At 42.3% G+C, this 20,530-nt stretch overlaps 1 protein-coding gene across 1 annotated transcript in view; it reads right to left on the bottom strand.

Moving 5' to 3' along the window:
- Positions 1 to 19,857, bottom strand: part of MBOAT2 (membrane bound glycerophospholipid O-acyltransferase 2) — an 80,679-nt gene extending 60,822 nt beyond the window's left edge. The window contains exons 1-3 of the mRNA XM_024737721.1: positions 19,802 to 19,857; positions 18,970 to 19,115; positions 13,837 to 13,914 (exon numbers count right to left, since the gene is read on the bottom strand). Coding sequence (XP_024593489.1) covers positions 13,837 to 13,914; positions 18,970 to 19,115; positions 19,802 to 19,813 — 236 coding nt within the window. The 5' untranslated portion in view covers positions 19,814 to 19,857. The remainder of the gene's footprint in view (positions 1 to 13,836; positions 13,915 to 18,969; positions 19,116 to 19,801) is intronic.
- Positions 19,858 to 20,530: the final 673 nt, after the last annotated feature.

Genomic DNA, 20,530 nt, shown 5'->3' with positions numbered 1-20,530 from the left:
GGCCGGGAAAAAAAAAAAAAAAAAAAAAAAGCAAAGACTTCTATAGTTTACATCAAGATTTAAGATCTCTGAATTGTAGCTCAAAATATCATCTGATTAAATAGTCCTTAAGTCAATAAACACACAGAAATGAAAATTTAAAGTTTTTAAAAACATCGAAAACGATGTCTGGCAGACAATGTAAGGACAGAATCTTGAACTGAGAAAGATAATTACCCACAAAAATGCATCCAGATTTCAGCCTATTCTAGTTGCTACTAAAACCAGGACCATGAAAAAAAAGTTTGGAAAAGGCTTCATGTCACCCCTACCACCCCAAGTCAGAGATCCTGAGCCCCTCCCAACTGGAAGGCCAGGAACCTGTCACTCTCTGCTCTTCAGGGCTGCGCTGTAACAAAGGGTCCTGAGCTCCCTCCCCACTTGCATGAAAGGTCACGCATCTTTCTTCTCTTATACTTTGGGGTGAAAAATACTTAGGTGGAAAAGGAGAAAAGGAAAGAGGTGATTCAATTAATTTTGTAAAGACCTTCAAAGCAAGGGCAGCAAGGAAGACGATGGAAGTCCAGCTGTGTGATGTGATCTAATGAAGCGGCTGGAGCCGCAGAACAACAGCGGACTGGAGGGGTCAGGAGGGAAATAATTACAGCTGACGAGCACCACCACCGACTGCAGGCTGACCACGCCAGGCGTGGTTTCAGATGTCTAAGCCTCAAAACAATCCAAGAGGAAACTGAAGCAAGGTTGTTCTCAGTGATGGCTAACATGCAGGAGAAGTAAGGATTTATCCCAATGGCCTGGCTTCGCTGCTCAGCTGCCCGAAGAGGGTGCAAGCAAGGCAGGAGAGAGCTGGGGCCCAAGATGCTCTCTCTGGGTGTTCATCACTCGGGCCGCAGTGGAGACGGGCAGGACCAGAGAGCCGGCAGCACCATCTCTGCAGGGAAGGAACACCTGCAGGCCACTGACTCCCGTCTCCTCCTGCCAGGGACATTTCCCCTCCTCCTTTGTCTCCATTTCTGTTACTTCTAAACACCTTACCTTGCATCTTTAAGGATTATCTCCCAAGAAGAAACTTTATCTTCAACTTTTACTTATAAATTTATGTTATCTGCTAAGCATGAGTGGATAAGGTGAGCAGATTTAAAGGTGGCTAAGATTTACACTAACCTTTGAAAAGAATGGGAAAGGGAACTGAAAAGTGTCAATTCAACTAATTTTCAAGAGAACTGAAGGCTTAAGTGAAGGAATAAATCACGAATCTGTAGCAGCCCAGAACCGTCACATGGGTCTCTCTCCAACACTCTGCTGTCCAAATACGATAGGGATCTGTGTCCACCGCAGACTGGACATCTGCCTGGTGTACAGAGTGACACCGGAGCAAGGGTGGCAGAGATGACGTACAGCAGGAAGGTGAGGTCAGGAAGACACCTGGAACCAGCATCCCCTCTAGCGCGGTGTGTAGGCTCTCGACCCGTCTCTGTCGTTTCACTGCACCTCCAGGAGCTCGTCCAATCGTGGAGGAAGGGAGTGAGGAAGCTCGGGTACAGAATCTGTGGTCTCAGCTGGCAGATTTCAGAGGCAGAGCGGCAGCAGGCAAAGAAGTGGACGGCAAGGGCATGAGCACAAGGAACTGTAAGAGCCCAGACGGTTCTGATGACAGGGCCAGGTTACAAGAGGCATGAGAGAATTCTAGACCAGCTGTCCTCAAGCTTTTTGCCCCAGGGTCCTCTACACTCTTCAAAATTACTGACAAAACCAAAGAAGCATAACCCACTTAAATAATGGCCACTGATATTTACCATATGAGAACAAAACTGAGAATTTTAAAAATATTTGTTAATTCAAGAATAACGACAATAAACCTGCGATGCTAGGTTTTCATGAAACAATGTTTTTATGAGAAATAAGTATGTTTCCCAAAACCGAAAAAAAAGAAATTACTGAGAAGGGCAGTACTATATTTATGCTTTTGCAAATCTTTTTAACATCTGACTTAATAAGAAGACAGCTGAATTCGCAAATGTTTCCGCTGCAGTATCACACATCACGTAGCCTCGGGAAAGCCCCACCGTACATGCAGGGGGGAAAGAAAGTGAAAAAAGCAAATCATATCTAAATATTATCATGAAAACAGTTTTGACTTGACAGCCTCCTAAAAGGATTGCATGGACTCCTGGGGTCTCTGGACCATACTTTGCAAACTGCTAACCTAGAGAAGGGTAGATGACAGCACTTTGGAGGAACAAACACCAGAGCGGCCAGATAAGCCCCAAGATTGGGAAAGAAGTCGTGGGGAGGCAAGAGAACTTCCATCTGACATGTTAGCAGGCACAAACATTAAATCAGATACCAAATTTGGCTAGCACCTTTTGTTTCTGTTTGTCTGGGGCAGGGGTGGATGGAGTGGGTCATAAATCAGAATCACTATCCCATTCTTTATCCCAAAGAGGTGAGAATTACTGCTATAGAAAATACTATTCCTGACAAAAGTATGCTCTGTTGGGTGTACTGGGGGCGAGAAAAATGGTTAAGAATCACTGATTAACTTATGGCTCTTAGATTTAACAGGAGTCGTCAAATGAAGCCTAGATAAATTAAGAAACTAACACAAGAATTAGGATTAAGAACTTTAGCTTCCCAGTTCAGCATTCACACTAAGAATAATTTATACTACTTGCATACATGCCAATTAACAGTGAGGGCAAACACCCCCAAAATAAAATGGATGGGACACTGAATATTTCCCACGGAAAATCCACACGTTGATAATGTTGGGGAAGAGCCCATTTTAGTGGCTGCGTGTGGCTTTTTTTTTTTTAACATCTTTATTGGAGTATAATTGCTTTACAATGGTGTGTTAGTTTCTGCTTTATAACAGAGTGAATCAGCTATACATATACATATGTTCCCATATCTCTTCCCTCTTGTGTCTCCCTCCCTCCCACCCTCCCTATTCCACCCCTCTAGGTGGTCACAAAGCCCCGAGCTGATCTCCCTGTGCTATGCGGCTGCTTCCCACTAGCTATCTATTTTACGTTTGGTAGTGTATATATGTCCATGCCACTCTCTCACTTCGTCCCAGCTTACCCTTCCCCCTCCCTGTGTCCTCAAGTCCATTCTCTACGTCTGCGCCTTTATCCCTGTCCTGCCCCTGGGTTCTTCAGAACCACTTTTTGTTGTGTTTTTAGCTTCCATATGTGTGTGTTAGCACGCGGTGTTTGTTTTTCTCTTTCTCACTTACTTCACTCTGTGTGACCGATTCTAAAGCTGAGACACAATTATTATAGTACAGGCAGCTGTAAGGATCGCATGGGAATGCACCTCAGCATTTAACATGTATCTGACATAGGATTTGTGTTTAATAAACGTTAGCTATTACTGGCAGTTTAGCTATTAAGAGTAACTTATCTGCGGGCTTCCCTGATGGCACAGTGGTTAAGAGTCCGTCTGCCGATGCAGGGGACACGGGTTCATGCCCCGGACCGGGAAGATCCCACATGCCACAGTGTGGCCGGACCCGTGAGCCATGGCCGCTGAGCCTGCGCGTCCGGAGCCTGTGCTCCGCAACGGGAGAGGCCACAACAGTGAGAGGCCCGCGTACCGCAAAAAATAAAAAAATAAAAAAAGGGTAACTTATTTGCAATTAAAGTTGTCTATTGTCCTTTAGGGGTTTCATCTTATTCATTTCTTAACTTTTATCATTTTCTTTGTTGGATTTTATTTTCAAGTCTTTAAGTCCACTCTCTATACATTTTAAAGCTCTCGTGTCTAAGGAAAAATGCTTTGCATACTATTCTAAATAATAGCTCTAAATTCACTCATGTTTTGAAATGAAACTATGCTCCAACAAAATGAGTTCTAGACAAGATTTTTTAAAACTTTGAAAGGCAAATAGTGCCAAGCCCATCCTGAAATGTTATCTTCTTCCCAAGGCAAGTCTTGGTAAGGCACATACTCTGTACTACCCCAAGGTTAATTTCCAGGCCAGGAAAAGATGAGCAATCCCATCTCTTTTCTGGGCTTTGCTAAGTTTAAGCCACAGCTCAGTTTTCACTGTGAGAAACAGATGCCCAGGCTCACTTGCTGTAACATCCTTTCACCAAAATGCCCGGCCATTTTTCAAGTCATCAGATATTTCCCCTATTACTCTTTGTCTCTCCCTCCATAACTACTCTAAATAAGGACTCTGTTTAATAAGCCAGCGGCAGCAGGTGGGACAAGGTCAGTTATCTTTCCCCTACACAAATTAATTTACCAGAAAGAATTTTAAAATTCTCTTTTTAGTCAACTGACATTAAAATAGTATTTTAAAGTACTATTTTTTAAAAATATTTATTTACTTATTTGTTGCTCTTGGGTCTTAGTTGAGGCAGGCGTGCTCCTCAGTTGCAACACGTGGGCTCCTTACGGGTGGCTCGCCAGCTCCTTAGTTGTGGCAGGTGAACTCTTAGTTGCAGCAGGCATGTGGGATCTAGTTCCCTGACCAGGAATTGAACCCAGGCCCCCTGCACTGGGAGCACAAAGTCTTAACCACTGAGCCACCAGGGAAGTCACTAAAGCACTATTTTATAGTAGTATTTACAACATCATAAATCAACTCTAATAAAAATTTTTTAGAAGTCTGTATTTATTATGTATTTGAAGTAATATCAACCTCAAGCATGGAGCTTGTAAAAATCTGAACAATTTTAAATAAAGGAAGATTATTTAGAGAATAAAATCACTAGTATTCAAATATTTCTCTAAAGGGTAAAGCCTTTTAAAAAGATCCCAACGCCACATTCTAATGAAGACGAAGGAAAAGCCAGTCCCAATACAATGTCTCCATTCTTGCTATTTTTCAAAAAATAAACCAGGCTGTTTATGCTATCTGGTAAGCAGGCAAGAATCTCTTTTTGTTTCTCCAACTTAAAAAAAAAAAACAAAGAAACAAAAAAAAACTTTAAAAGAATCTCAGTAAATCAATAATCTAACAACAGAAATTAACTTCACAGACTTCCAGGGCTGACCGTTACCGGTTTTGTTACTGGTTCTAGTGACCTCACATTTTGGAACTACAGTTTCCTTCTCTGTACAGTGGATAATGACGCCCCTACACGGGACTGTAGGCACAGTTAAATGGAATACTTATACAGAGCACTCAACAAAGTGACTGAACATGGAAGTCACTCCACCATTCAAGCTCCAAAGTCCAAGTCCAAGTACCCTATTAAATCACACTGTTTCTAATACAGTGAAGACAAAACCTCCCATGTCAAGTCTATAAATGTACCATAACAATACACCACAAGCAGACTCAGCATTCAGCAAGCCCTAATTTTCCAAAACAATTTCCTCATTTCTTACCTAAAAGTAAAAAAAAAAAAAAAAAAAAACCATTCATGCAAGCTTTTTCTCTCACAAAACTTCAACACGGACCACATATCTTAGGTAAATAGCATGGTGTTATAAAAAAAAAAAAAAAAAAAAAAAAAAGACCATTCATGCAAGCTTTTTCTCTCACAAAACTTCAACACGGACCACATATCTTAGGTAAATAGCATGGTGTTATGACACATAGCTGAATGATTCTGTTCATCATTTTAACAGACGGTTACATGGGTTTTAATTTTTCCTTCAACATCCTATCAAGGATTAGGATGTGTTTTTTTTGGGGTTTTTTTTTGCGGTACGCGGGCCTCTCACTGCTGTGGCCTCTCCCGTTGCGGAGCACAGGCTCCGGACGCGCAGGCTCAGCGGCCAGGGCTCACGGGCCCAGCCGCTCCGCGGCATGTGGGATCTTCCCGGACCGGGGCACGAACCCGTGTCCCCTGCATCGGCAGGCGGACTCTCAACCACTGCGCCACCAGGGAAGCCCAAGGATTAGGATCTTGTTGTAAAAGGTTAGTTTCCAGAGGTACCCAAGATGAAAAGGTGAGTCCTCGTACTTTGCCAATGGGAAGTACATATTCTTATTTTTAATTATTACAACTATCTGGTTATGTTTATTAATCTATGAATTGTTATTTTCAAAACAAGAAAGGTATGTCATCTAATTGGATAATATCTTCAAAACTCCCTTTTGTTTTTTAATTAATTTGGAGAATGAGCTATCAAACTGGCATTTTAGAGAGACCTGACCTGGCAGGGCCCCATTACATGACTCACCTGTGCAAACCTCTTCCTACGCTAACATATTCAGATATAACAGCAGCATATCGGCAGGCGGACTCTCAACCACTGCACCACCAGGGAAGCCCAAGGATTAGGATCTTGTTGTAAAAGATTAGTTTCCAGAGGTACCCAAGATGAAAAGGTGAGTCCTCGTACTTTGCCAATGGGAAGTACATATTCTTATTTTTAATTATTACAACTATCTGGTTATGTTTATTAATCTATGAATTGTTATTTTCAAAACAAGAAAGGTATGTCATCTGTATGGATAATATCTTCAAAACTCCCTTTTGTTTTTTAATTAATTTGGAGAATGAGCTATCAAACTGGCATTTTAGAGAGACCTGACCTGGCAGGGCCCCATTACATGACTCACCTGTGCAAACCTCTTCCTACGCTAACATATTCAGATATAACAGCAGCACCCAAAGTAACAGCGTTATTTACCAAGGGATGGGTGTTCGTGTTGTCAGCAACCCCACATTACCGTAATCCTCCTACTTCATATAGAAACCCTTAATCCAAGGAGAAAAAAAGCTTCCCTTCCTGGCTCAAGAAGGACTGGATCCTTCACAGAGATCCAGTTTACAACTGGAAACACAACTTAGAATTCAAATACCTCCCAAAGAGATACTACAGTGCCTTAATGGTGTAAAGGAATCTGAATCAGACCCCTTCCCGAGTGCAGGATTTGATAGTATGATGGTATGTCCTAAAGATTCTTCAGGATCCAACACGGTCTGGACATCCTACTACCTCTCACCAAGTAATGAGTTTTCCTTCCCATGGGAACTGAGAATATCGAAAAACCTCAGATCCTCAGCACAGTATGCCAAAGGCCACTGCATCCTTTTGGATAAAAGTATCTGCATCTTTGCTCTAAGGAAGCGTAACCAACACATACAAATCCCTGCCTTGGTTCAGGACCCTGTTGGCTCCCATTACCTCTCCTCGATCAATTCAGGGTATTTCTATTTAATGATGCATTCTCCTAATCATAAGGCTTAAAAAAAAAAAAAAAAAGCTTAATGCTTAGAAGTAATAAAGTGCGGACGCAAAAAGCTTGGGTACTGGGTGCAATCAGACACACCCAGCTCTAATCCCAGATTTACCTCCTACTAGCCTGCTTCTGGGGAAACAGATCTACTGTACCCACCTCCAGGGCTGCTGCTAGGATTAGGTGACAATCCATGTGCTCTGCACAGTGATGGAGACAAATAATTACTGAAACATCAACTGTTGTAAGGATAAGATAATGTAAAAAATCAATTTTAGAATTACTTACGGTTTTCCAGTTGAAATCCAGCTCTTCGCTCAGGATAGCACAGCAATACCCAAAGGGCCTGTACCTTCATTCCAAGCCACTGAAAGGCTTTTTTTTTTTTGCGGTACGCGGGCCTCTCACTGTCGTGGCCTCTCCCATTGTGGAGCACAGGCTCCGGAGGCGCAGGCTCAGCAGCCATGGCTCACGGGCCCAGCCGCTCCGCGGCATGTGGGATCTTCCCGGACCAGGGCACGAACCCGTGTCCCCTGCATCGGCAGGCGGACTCTCAACCACTGCGCCACCAGGGAAGCCCGAAAGGCTTTTGAGTATGGTCCACCGAGAGTGGAAAAGAAAAAGTCTAAGAGTCCAGTTTCCTTCCTGCCACATTTTATTCCCTCCCATGGGATTATGGAGTTGTCCTTGGTGAAGTTAATATTCTCCCCACAGAGTTCCTGCCGTGCCACTAACTACTGCTCATTAACTTCATGAGGACAAATCTTCAAGTGACTTGAGGCTTCTGCCCGCCAGACAGCATTTCCGAGATCCTCATTCCTTCCTAGTAGACTTCAAGCAGTTCTTCACGATATTTCTATCCAGATATCCATATTGTAGGAGTCTCGGTGGTACTGGCAGATGACAGGTGAAAATGGATCCCTGGCCTACCTGCTCTTCAGGGTCACGGACGACTGAGACAAAAGCACAGCAGCTAAAACTGCCTGGTCCTTCCCTAACTTCACCCCCATGCCCAGGGCCGCTGCTCTACAGCCAGCGTCGGGGGAGAAAATCAGGTAGGGAGCAGGAAACACTACCGACTGCCACTCAACCCATCAAGCTTGCCATTCGAGGCCTGCCGCACGGATGAATATAATCTGCTCGGAAACACCCAACCAAAAGGAGGTGCAAAAAAAGCCTACAAACATTCATTCAACGGAACAGAACAGAACAGAGAACCTCTCTTCCTGAGCTTCTGTCATCCATACGCTCAACAATGGTAGTATAAAATGAGGAAAGCATCCCTGCCGAGGAGTTCATAGTCTAGGAGGAGAAAAAATGAATTACAGCGACTGCGTGAATCCTGACAGCAAGCTCTGACGTGACATTGGCAGAGGCAGCAAAACCCAGCGAAACACTCGGTGACCAGGAATGGCCTCTGAAAGCATTTCCCCCAGAATGTGAAACCTCTTCTTGGCAACCGAACCCTGTACGCAGACAAAAGCTTACCTGGGCTCACCTGGGCACCCACGTGCTCCTCAGCTGAGTCACTGGTTTAATGCAGTTTAGACTCAGAAAGGTAAAGTGACTTGGCTGAGGTCCCAGAGCTAATGAAATGTAGCAGAACCTAAATTCAAACCCATACATATCTGCCCCTATTCCTCATCCAGTGAATCACTAAGGCCACCTGGGGGGAAGTCAGAGTTGGAAGTTGATCTTCTCTCATGCCCTAGGCCTGCTGTTCAATTTTATACCAGTACAAGAGGATTCTGAGGAACATGGTTTTTAATATTTCCCAATATTTAAACATATATTTTAGCATAAGTCTATTTAACACCAAACGTCTGTATTCTGTTTCCAACTGTTTCATTCTGCTGAGCACATAGTAAATGGCTGATGTAGATACACTTTCTTCTTCTTACTACCTTCCAAGCCGGTCGCTCCTTTATGCTTCCTCAGCCCTGAGGGCATCATCTTTTATAACAGTAATCACAGTGTGATGAGTAGTTTGACAGCAAGTGTCTTGCAGAGACGGAGCGTGTCTTTTTATCCATCACTGGGTCCCAGCATCACGTAACAAATACTTGTTGCATGACTGACTGTCTTAACATCTCCAACTCAGCGGTGCCTATCAGAGGGTAAGGACCACATCTCCACTGTCTCTGAGTTTCTGGAAACACTGTGGCACACAAGGTGTTTGTTCAAACTGGTGGGTAGCTGAGCCATGGGACGGTGGGGTTAAAATCACCTTCTTACAGCTTTTGCAATATCATCCCATACAAAGCTTGGCAACCCGTTCACAGATGCAGTTTTCCTCTATGTATCTACCTCTTTTTCATGTTTTCGTTAGGTCATTTGTTTTGGTGAAAATTACTTGCCAGGTTATAAAGAAAATACTTCTGCTTAACTTCTCAAGGTTATCAGGCTCTCCTGTCCTTCCCATGTTAACTATCCCACATTTCTGCTGTCTATATTTAAACAAGGGCAGTTGCCTTGTGCCATGTTCCAAAATCTGGGGCTGTTTTCCGGAACTCGAAACAAGCTTCCCCATAGAAAAGTTAAAAAACACAAAAATGCAAAACTAACACGAAGGGCACTTAGGTTCTCACGCCCATCCACAGAAGCCCATTGAGCCCATCAGAACACCACGGGACGCAGCCACACTGCGCTACCTTCTCCAGGGAAAATGCCTCCCAGCCCCAGCTGGGAGCACCTGAAACGCGTCGCTATCCTCCTTCCTCTTCTAACCAAGTGAGAAAGGCTCTCCCTCCACCCATTCCCCCATTCCCATCCCTTCTGTCTCTCCCCTACACTCCACTCTCCCTGGGAACAGAGATCCAAGCAAAGCCCAGGAGATGCTCGGTTCTGAGAATCAGGGCTGCTACAATGCTTGTTCACAAAATTCTCACGGGGCAGCCCTGAGATGGTGCACTGGGATTTTGAAGGAGGCAGAGACCGCGACCCAGCAGCAAGAGCTCTAGGAGGCTACTTGGAAGGGCTTGCTGTCATGCAGAAGTCAGGTTATCATTCACTCATTCATTCAGTAGACACCTAGTGGGAACATACAACCTCCAAGGTGGCGTACTACGTTCAGAAAACCAAACCGGTAAGACATGACTGCCGTCACTGAATTTGTGGTGTATGAAGGCAAAAGCCATTACTCCCCTAAGCATCTCACTGTAACTGAGGCCATCCTTCCTTGGGTCAAAAATGTGCATCTTCCTACTTCACCTAGCGGGTACCAATTCCATCTCAGGATTCCTAAGAACAGCATATATACTCCCTTTAAGCATCTGGAGACAGCTTCACGTCCCCCTTCAACACCTAGATTTCCTTCCTTCGAGGGCACTGCAGGTTTTCAACGTTCCTTTCGACCCTTCGTTCTTACAACTAAACTCAAGAAAACGTGGATGCATCTGGACATCTATAAATTTGCCTAAGTGAGAAAATATACAAAACTCTTGAACCAACTTTCAGAAAGCACGCTACTTTAAGACTGATCCGCCTTCTTGCACCTCCCTTTACAATGTTTTTTTATCTTTTTAATAGCTTTATTGAAGTAAACTTTACGTGCCATCAACTCACCTAACCTAAGTGTACGACTCAATGAATTTTAGTGAATCTATACAGGCAGTTTTGCAACCAAAAGCCTGCTGGAATTTTGACAGGCACTGCATTGACTCTATGGATCAACTGTGAGAGAACTGCCGTCTTAACAACACTGAGTCTGCCGATCCGTGAACGTGGTGTCTCTCTCCGTGCTTTAGGTCTTCTTTCGTTTCTGTCAGCAAAGATTTTTATTTTCCGTTTAGTGGTCTTGCACTTCTTTCAATAAATTTATGCCTAAGCATATTATCCTTTTCGATACTCCTGTGAATGAACTTTTAACAAATTTCACTTCGGGACTATTTCAACGTGTAGAAGTAAAAAGAATGTCTGTGTATCGCTCTTATAGACTGTGATTTTACTAGTCCCTTCATAATTTTTTTGAATAAGATCTTTTTCATTCGCGTGCTAAGTGTTAAACATCGAGTCCTGAGTCCTGCATTATTTCACTTCCCTTTCAAGCGAAAGCTATGCCAAGAAGGCGAACATTCCAACCAGCTTTTTAAAAACCATCTGCTTCAGAACAATAATCCAAAGTGAATCGTTAATAAAAAAAAGTTCATTCCTCCATTTCTTGTGCTATAGCAAGTTTAAAATTACCACTTGGCAAAACTTATTTCATAGCTTTGAAACTAGCAGAAGAGTGTGTGTCTGCCTTCCTCTCTTTTCAGATCCCTGTGGCAGAAGTGTGCTTAGTATATGGTCCACCCGCTTTCTTGGTAAAGGAAGTCCGATGGAAGCACAGGTCAAGTTCGTTGTTCACGTACTGTCTATGTGCACAACGACAGAACTGAGAAAAGCCGCGACAGAGGCTGTGTGTCCTGCAGAGTCTAAAATACTTGCTATCTGGTCCTTCACAGACAGTTTGCCAACCCCTGCTCTCAGAAACGCTGGTCAAATCTGTGAAAGTTAAATCCTCCCCAGACTAATTAAGAAGAATCAGTATCCTAAGATATAGGACCTTCTATCCCTAAATACTCTTTTTCTTCTTGCCTCTAACACTTAAGGTGTTCATTTTTTTTCCTCAAAAACTTCAAAGCTTCTATGAAAATAAGCTTTGAATTCTAGAATAAATTAAATTTTACTGGTAAATTAAAAAGAACTGAATTCTAGAATAAATTAAATTTTAATGGTAAGTTATCTAATTATGGATCAGAATAAAACAGCATACATATAAGTGTGAAACAAAGGGAGCTACAAAAATAAAGGTTATATTAAAATATTTTAATTTACAAATGGATTTGTTACAGAGAGTGCAAAAACTACACTATGAACAGCTTACAAAGTATATAAAACAAAGCGATCCAAGAATTTTTAAACTGTTAAATACTCAGGGAGTCCAAATCCTTCACTTAAAAAGATTTAAACCCTTGTTGTTCAAAGAAACATACTACACATACCATGTAAAACTAGACTGAAAGAAATAAACAGAACTGTATTATACACAAACAATAACTTCAGACAACAGAGTAATGCTATAAGCCCCATCCAGTATATTTGAATGAAATTCTGAAGTCTGGACCCATTAAACATTTTAAATTAATGTAAAGGCCTAAGTGAAAAGGTGGGGGAAAGCATGTACGGATAACAAGTGTTGCGCCATACTGGACAGGGTCTGAAGCCTTAAAAGTTAACTTCACAGACTGCCGCTGCCTTTCAGAAAAAGAAACAATTTCCTTTGACCAAATATGAATCTACTAGCCTTTCGATTTAAAAGACTTTTGTTTACGCAGGGATACACAAGTTACCTGTTTTCAGTAATCTAACCAGATTTTCCTTCTTTTTCCAGATTCAAAACATACAGCTCCTTTGTTCAGATATTAAAGACAGTATCGCTTCGAACCTGTCATCTGTATGAGATTTTATAAATAGGGTCATGATGGTATAAAAATTGCTTTTTTTTGATATACCATCAAAATATTTTTTTGATACACCATCAAAATATTTTACTCCGCTTATAAAAATTAAAATCAAAACACCAAGAACCTGGAGTACTGCAGTACAGAAGGGAGGGGGAAATCAACGCAGGTGGCACCAGTGGAAATTGAGGGAAGACACTGGGTCGGAACAGAGTGGGTGACCCACGAGTCAAACACCGAAGATGCAAAATAGAATGAGATTTGGAAGAAAGCTAATCGATTAGTTACAAGTCCATCATTCCTTGTACAGAACTCTGGGAGCCACGTGTACGTCAGAATTCAGAGACATAGTGCACCACCGATATCATGGAACACCCCCGGCGGGATTGGACAGCAAGACCTGCGGGTACCCGGCCCCTGGATGTTCAACCAAGTAAGCACTGCACACCTCTACTTTCCAGTGCACGTCTCTGGCCAAGACCTCCTCACCGGCTCCCCAGCATCGACGAACTGCCTCACAGACACCCTAAAGTCAACAGGCACTTATTCAGCAAATGCCCAGAGTGTTTACTACATACGAAGCCCTGTTTTAGGTGACTATATACCTGTTGGAAACGCTTATCCCCTAGACATGCTCCCCACCTCCGGGGTTCTCTACACTCAGAAAACAGTGCTTCCATCTACCTGACTGTTCACACCAGGAACCTGGAGTCCTCCTGATACCCTTTTTCCCATCAGTCACTAAATCCTTCCAAATGTACCTTCTAAATCTCCCTCCAATGTGTCAGACTCACTCCAGCTCTCCACTGCTGCCACTCCTAGACTAAGCCAATAGTCCTTATCTGGAGGTGGTTATGCCTCCCAAGGGACCTGTGAAAATATCTAGAAACATCCATGGTTGTCACAACTTGGGGAGGAGGCACTACTGGCATCTAGTGGGCAGGGGCCAGGGAAGCCGCTAAACATCCTACAGTGCACAGGCCAGTCCAGTGCATCCAAGAATGATCCAGCCTAAACTGTCAAGAGCGCTGAGGTTGAGAAACCCTGCTCTAAGTAGACAGAAGAGTGCTGCATACCAAGGGTTTTATTTTTGTATTTATGACAGTTCTTGAAAAAGTGATCACAATTTACAATAATTTTTAACAATTATTATTAAAAATAATAATTTTAATGTAATAAAATTCTACTTGACCCAATTCTATTATGTTGGAATACGTATTATATGTGAATAAAGCGAACACTTACTTGTGCATGTTCTCCACTCCTATTATGATCATGATACAGTAGGAAATTCCACTTTGTACAAGAAAATGTAAGGCATACCTGTGAAAAGTAAGAACACTGTTAGAAGAGCCCACGCACAAACATCAAATTGAAATAATTTAGGCTAAAAAGTGCTTATATATAACACAAGACACTGCCAGATAAAAAAAAAGGAGCAAACCTCCAAAGCCTAAAATTCTGTGGATACCCCAGAGAGGGAGTCCCATCCCAGAAGCCCCACAAGAGCTGGAAAAATAAGACAAAACCCCATAAAGCCACACTTGGGGTCCTAGCATTCCACGTTTACCAGCTACCTGAAAGCTCTATGGGGTTCTGAGGCTCAAGGTTTACAGTTTTTTCTATAACTCAGGAACAGGGATGAAAAGGAGTAAGAAACCTGGATTTCAGAATAGTCCCGACAGAACATCAGTTTTTGGCTTACCCAAACTAACTCGGCCAATACAGCTCTGTACCTGCAGTTATCTTTTCAAGTATTACTTACAAAATAGCAAAGAATACTAAATATTAGAATTCACTTAAAAGCAGGTACACCCTAATTTATTTATTCTGAAAACATGATGGTTCAAGTTAAATAAGCTTCCTTACACAAATGCAGTCAGTCCTTAATGTGCGGTAATCTATCTACAAAACGTGCTCACTGAGATGACACAGTTTCTTCTAACGTTCTAACGTAGAAATCTACCATTAAATGAGAGAACTAACTTATCCATTCATGTCACAAAATTCAGGCAAAACATGACTCAGATCTCTGGTTTTAAAATCCACCCAAATTATCCCTAAGATTACGCATACATGTGCGCACACACACGCAAACACAACATTTCCATTTTCTTTCCCCTTTGATGGCATGAATAATGTATGAAAATTTTTTCAAATCATTGTATACAATTTAAAGTATCAATAAGTATCTTAAGCTATGATTAAAATTATTTTCTAACCTAATCATCATAGAATAACAGGCGCCTCCAATGTGGAAAAGCTACTTAATTTTTTTTCATTTTCCATAGAAATATTACAAATAAGAAGTAGGCTCCAAGGCGGGCCCATAGAAGAAACTTATTTTACTCATTGTACAAAGAATGTCTGTCAGTCTGTCTACTTGTCTCTTCCTCTGCCTAACAAACACACACACACACACACACGGAAACAATGTTGGCCTGGAATGCTACTACATAACCAAAGGACCAGGAGGCAGCAGAAAAACATATCTGTGTATAAACTGAAACAGAAAGAAGCTAAGAAAACATGATTAAAACGCACACTTTTCAAATTAATTACCAGCTCCTATTTATTGCCAGCACTAACGGAATTCATGTGAAAATGCTGAAGTGGCCTGCTGGACACCTGCAAGGGCTTTATTAATTAGAATAGAACTCATTAACGATAAACGTCTTAAATGAAAAAAGATTCTGCAGACTCTTGGGGAAGTATCTTTCCTTTCCTACTGAATAAATTTCCTTGGAACATGAGGGATATGTGACAACTTAGAAGCTAAAAGTTCTACGTTTCAAATAGCGAAGTGGTTCCCTCTATCACTTTGAGACGCCCACTCCCCGGGCACCGCCCTTCAGATGACAAGCTTGGCGATCTTCTGGAGTGCAATATGACACTCTGCCAGTTGTACAAGCCTGTGTTCCTGGGATAATATAAGTCTATCTGTACAGAGTGGACCCGCATTGCCCTCTATTTCACTGGCCTCCACAACAAGCATCAAGTTGCCTGTACACTCAACCATAGCACCGGTGACTTTCCTCGTAATTTCCCACCCGCAGCTACTCTACTTGCCCTTATTAGAAAAATGAGCATAATAAGTGCACAGTAGCTACCTATACTTTTCAGGATTAAAAGATAACACATGAAAAGTGTTGACTGGGTTATGTGGCACACAGTAGGCTTTCAAATATTAAGTATTAGGGAGGTAAAAATGCAAGCAAGAAGGTATCTTAGAAGTTTATTATAATCCAGCCCTCGTCATTTTAGAGTTGAGGAAACGAAGTCCTAACATATACCCAGTTAGTACCCTAAGTGACATTGAGACTCAAGTTGTTTCCTCCTGGGCAACTGATCCACTGGCTGGTTCTTCACAGGGTGAGCTGGAGTGGAACCCCATGGACTGTGTATCACAATCTTTCAAACAAAACAATCCTTTATCCCCAAACTTCAGTTTGTTTTTAGATACCACATTTTACATATGTTGAATTTCAAATCAAACTAAAGGCAGGTAAAAAATTTATTTTTAGCAAAAAAAGAGTTTTAAAAAGGTTGAGAAACACCTCTTCAATTGTTCCACTGATCTTTACGAATGTCCATTTTCCAAAAGGCACAGTACTGGCCACTGGGAATAAAGAGTCAGGGGATACAGTCTCTGTCCTCAGAGACCTTCCAGTCTAGAGAGAAAGACATACTTTAATACTGTATGATAAACTGAGGAAGAGATTGGATAAACATATCTAATCTGGACCAACGACTGGACAATGGTACCAACAGACCACAGTCACAATAACGGTCTTGACCCTGAGTAACCTTCCCTGCTCACGAGGAGCTGGTTACTGTGCTGAGCCCCTTTCTGAAGTATTACATCTTTTAGTCATCACAACCATCACTGGTTCCATTTTACAGATGAGAAAAGTGATGCTAGAGGCTGAATAACATGTTTAGTGACACGGCTGCCGCCGAGGTACCCAGAGTGGAATCCGGGTCTGTCTGGATTCAGAGTCTAAGCTGCAGTCTGTTACTCTACACTGCTGTCATATAGCTAAATAAGTAAATAAAAGTATAAAGTAATTCTCAGTTAATAGAAACTTATAGATGATGGTTCAAAAAAGAAAAAAGCTGAGGCCAAATACAAGTAGGTAAAATAGCTAATTATGTTTAGACAACTCACTAGCATGTCTTCCAAAAGAGAAGTCAAAGTCAATAGGAAACAGGACTACCTTTGAGCCTAAAAAACAAAGTGCTAAAATGCAAATCAGAAGGATACGCTACTTCCCTACTCATTCCGATTAGCAGAGTTACCTTTTACCCGGCACAGAGGCACAAACAAACTCTCTTCCAAATGAAAGGAATATAAAAATTTTCTCCTCCAAGAAAAGAATCGAGAACTCTATTTAAAAAAAAAAAAAATCCGGGGCTTCCCTGGTAGCGCAGTGGTTGAGAGTCCGCCTGCCGATGCAGGGGACACGGGTTCATGCCCCGGTCCGGGAGGATCCCACATGCCGCGGAGCGGCTGGGCCCGTGAGCCATGGCCGCTGAGCCTGCGCGTCCGGAGCCTGTGCTCCGCAACAGGAGAGGCCACAACAGTGAGAGGCCCGTGTACCACAAAAAAAAAAAAAAAAAAATCCTGGCTATCACATATAATTTGAAATACTTAGGACCACCTGACATTAAGGTGGGTTCCTCGGGACACTGTGATAAAGCATGTGAGAAGCCTTCACAGCAAGAAAGCACCCTGTCGGTAAAGACCTCCCCTCTGGCAGTGCTCCGAGTCACACGGCCCCAGGAAACACAGCTCACATCAGTCTTCTACTCTGTGTCCACAGACTGCAACGTGAAGGGTGTCCCGGAGTTGGCCACTCTGGACGGCAAGCCTTCCCCGACCCCTCCTCAAAATATGCTGCCGAAATACACACTGAACACCAAGTATGTACGGGTGAAATGTGTAGACTGGGATCTGCTTGAAAATACTCCAGAAAAATAAGTTGGGGAAAGAATAAAATAAGAACGGTAGAATTTTAATAATCGTTGAAGCTGGACAATGGATATAGGAGGGCTCATTATATTATTTTCTGTACTTTTGTATTCGAAAGGCTCCATAACACAAAGCTAAATACACACACACACACATACACACTACCCCCATGACATGATTTACAAGAAGTTTAAATAGAATCACCTGAGAAACCTAAGAAAACTTTGATGACATAAATTTGATGTTATGAAGGAAGTGGAGAAACCATGCCTAGATCTGACGTAAGAGATCCCACTGAGACCCCAAGGACTCCGCACACACCCACCACCGGCAGGGCCTGTCAGAGGACTGGTCACAGGGCAACATGGCAGAGACTGAATAAATTATCTCAGATTTTTCGTGAGTTTCTAGGACACATGTGCAATTTGCCAGAGGCAAAAACTAGACTCAGAAATACCAGTACATTTCAACCCTCCCGAGAATCAAGAACAACCTCCTAGGACAAGTGCAGAGGCACTGTCAAAGTCCAACAGTCTGCACCCCACGACAGAAGCTGCTAAACCACGGATCAAGTGACCGCATTTCCATCCTCTCAGGGAATTTCCATGTCCAGCAACGGCCTGCCGAACAGCAGACCTAGAAAGCCTTCTCTGGGACTGTGTAAACATAGCAAATGAGCAAGCAGCATAAGCTCTCACTTAAGAGGGAAAATTCGGGAGAAATCATAGAGCAGAGAGTCCTCCCACTGAGCGTCTCTGCTGTTTCGCGGAGACACTGTGCGCTTCTCCTGATTCCCTCTGTCACATACAACCACCGTCACCTGGGACGAACAGGAAGTGACAGTGTTTCTGTACTGCTTCACAGCCCTGATGACTAAGAAGGGAGCTAAGTGAAGGAAACACACATACACACATCATCTGAAGGGCCATAAATAAAAGCTTTCCATGCTAAATAACTCTTCCCCGCCAAAACCAGCCAAACAAGAAACCTCTTTTGGCTAATGGCAGAATCTAAAAAACGGTAATAGAGTTTTATCAATGGGCTTTACCAGACTCTTAAAAGCCACTTGCACAGAAAGAAAAAAGCTATTTTAAATGGTTCATTTGTCTTGGCATAAAAGACCTGCAAAACAGGTGAAAGAGCTACTCATGGCGGAATAAAATGTCTTTATATCCTTTTTCTTCATCTGTCCTTTTTCATAAGTTATAAATAATAATAAATTGCCCTCTGAACCCCAACTGAAGAGACAGAGCCCACTCTCCACTCTTTTTTTTTGTATTAAAAATAAAAATATAAAACTTTTTAGTAACTATAAGAACAAAACTCTACATAATGTATCCTTCTACACACTCAATTCACAAAGACGTCCAAAGTCTTCATTAAATATGATCAAAATAATTACTTACCATCCAAAGCAAAAAAGTGCAAGATAAAGGCCCAAAAGGGTAGCAACGACATGTCTTATAAAAGAGCTAGTTTTGCTTGAATGTAGGTAAGTTCGAAACCAAATGGCTGCTAGCAAGGCAAAGACTTGGCACACTACAAAATTGACCTGTAAAGAAAAATTAAAATTTCATATTAGCAACACAGACTTGAATTTTTCATTTGATGTTACATTTAAATTCTCAGGACCAAAAACACCAAGGTTACAGAAAATTAAGATCTCCCAGTTTACTAAAGAAACAAAACAAAAATCGGGGCGTCTTCCCAGAGATGACAGCCTCAAGTTCAAAGTGAAGGGCTGATGCACACCTGGGTGCTACACTTGGCAGGGCCGCTGGCGCCCAGCGTGGGGAGAGGCCTGGGCGGGGTTGGGGGGGGGGGCTGGAAGACACAGGGATGCAGACACAGAAATGGAAAGCACGGGGTACCCTATGGTTTCAGAGAAAGAGAAACTTATTTTAATGACTTGGGCGACCCTGTAACTGGTGGAAAAGAAGAGCTCTGAGTTTCTCCAAAACTCCTCTGGGTCAGGATCTGGTGAAGATCCCCGAGAGTCTGTAGAATGCACCCTCTTCCATTTGGAGTTCCGTACCATCCCTGGCGAGGGAGTCAAGGGGATGCTGCTGGTCTGAAACTACCACTGAAAGGAAACGAATGTCTCAGCTCTGGGGGCCTCAAGCACTGGTCCAGGAGGCAAGTAGGTGAATAAGAGAAAGGAGCCTCCGGAAAGCCATGAGGGATAGCATTCACCCCCAAGCCTGCCAAGGCAAGTTCTTAAATGTCCTCATAACTCACCAGGAGTGACATCGTTCTCAATTTTCAGGAATGCGTACAAGCTGGTAAGAGTGCTGTGGCTCTTTTCTCTCCCTTAACATTACTTTTGCCCTTGCAAAATGATAAAATAAAAAACTACAAATAAGACTCTCCTGTGGTGTTTAAAGACTCAAGAAAAACCTGCATTTCTATCTCTTATGAAGTAGATTCTCACGGAACGTGAGATTTGTAGATTTGTAGATTCTCACGGAATCTACAAATACAAGAAAAATACATTTGACATTAGGAACTTGTAAGAAACACATTTAACAACAACAAAATTACTGTTACAGGGACCTAAATTAGGAACAAATCACACCATCTACATGTCGATGCTGCCACAGATCCACAGAGATATCTCTGCCTAAAGACAGACAACTATGTGCTCTTTCTTGCATTACAAGGAGAAAAACAGTTGCACATTGTTGCACATTGTCTGAGAGACCATTGTTCTTGGAAACAGCTAGACTTAATACAAGCAAAATGTCATTCCAACAGGTTCTAAGCACTTTTTCTCTCCTGAAGGGTTCCAACGATATTTTTTTAATTAAGCAAAAAGTAGATATACCAGAAAAATGAATATTGACATTAATAACTACTCACATCTACAAAACTTCTTACAGTTTAAAAACTTTCAAATATCTCATAACTAAACAAAAAGGTACGGAGCATCTACTCTGGGCAAAGCATGGGAAATCAAAAGACGCATAA

The sequence above is a fragment of the Neophocaena asiaeorientalis genome, unplaced genomic scaffold, assembly GCF_003031525.2.
Source record: "Neophocaena asiaeorientalis asiaeorientalis breed wild unplaced genomic scaffold, Neophocaena_asiaeorientalis_V1.1 scaffold396, whole genome shotgun sequence".
NCBI classification, from domain to species: domain Eukaryota; kingdom Metazoa; phylum Chordata; class Mammalia; order Artiodactyla; family Phocoenidae; genus Neophocaena; species Neophocaena asiaeorientalis.
Note: the sequence above shows the minus strand (reverse complement) of the source record. Positions and strands in the feature narration are given on the sequence as shown.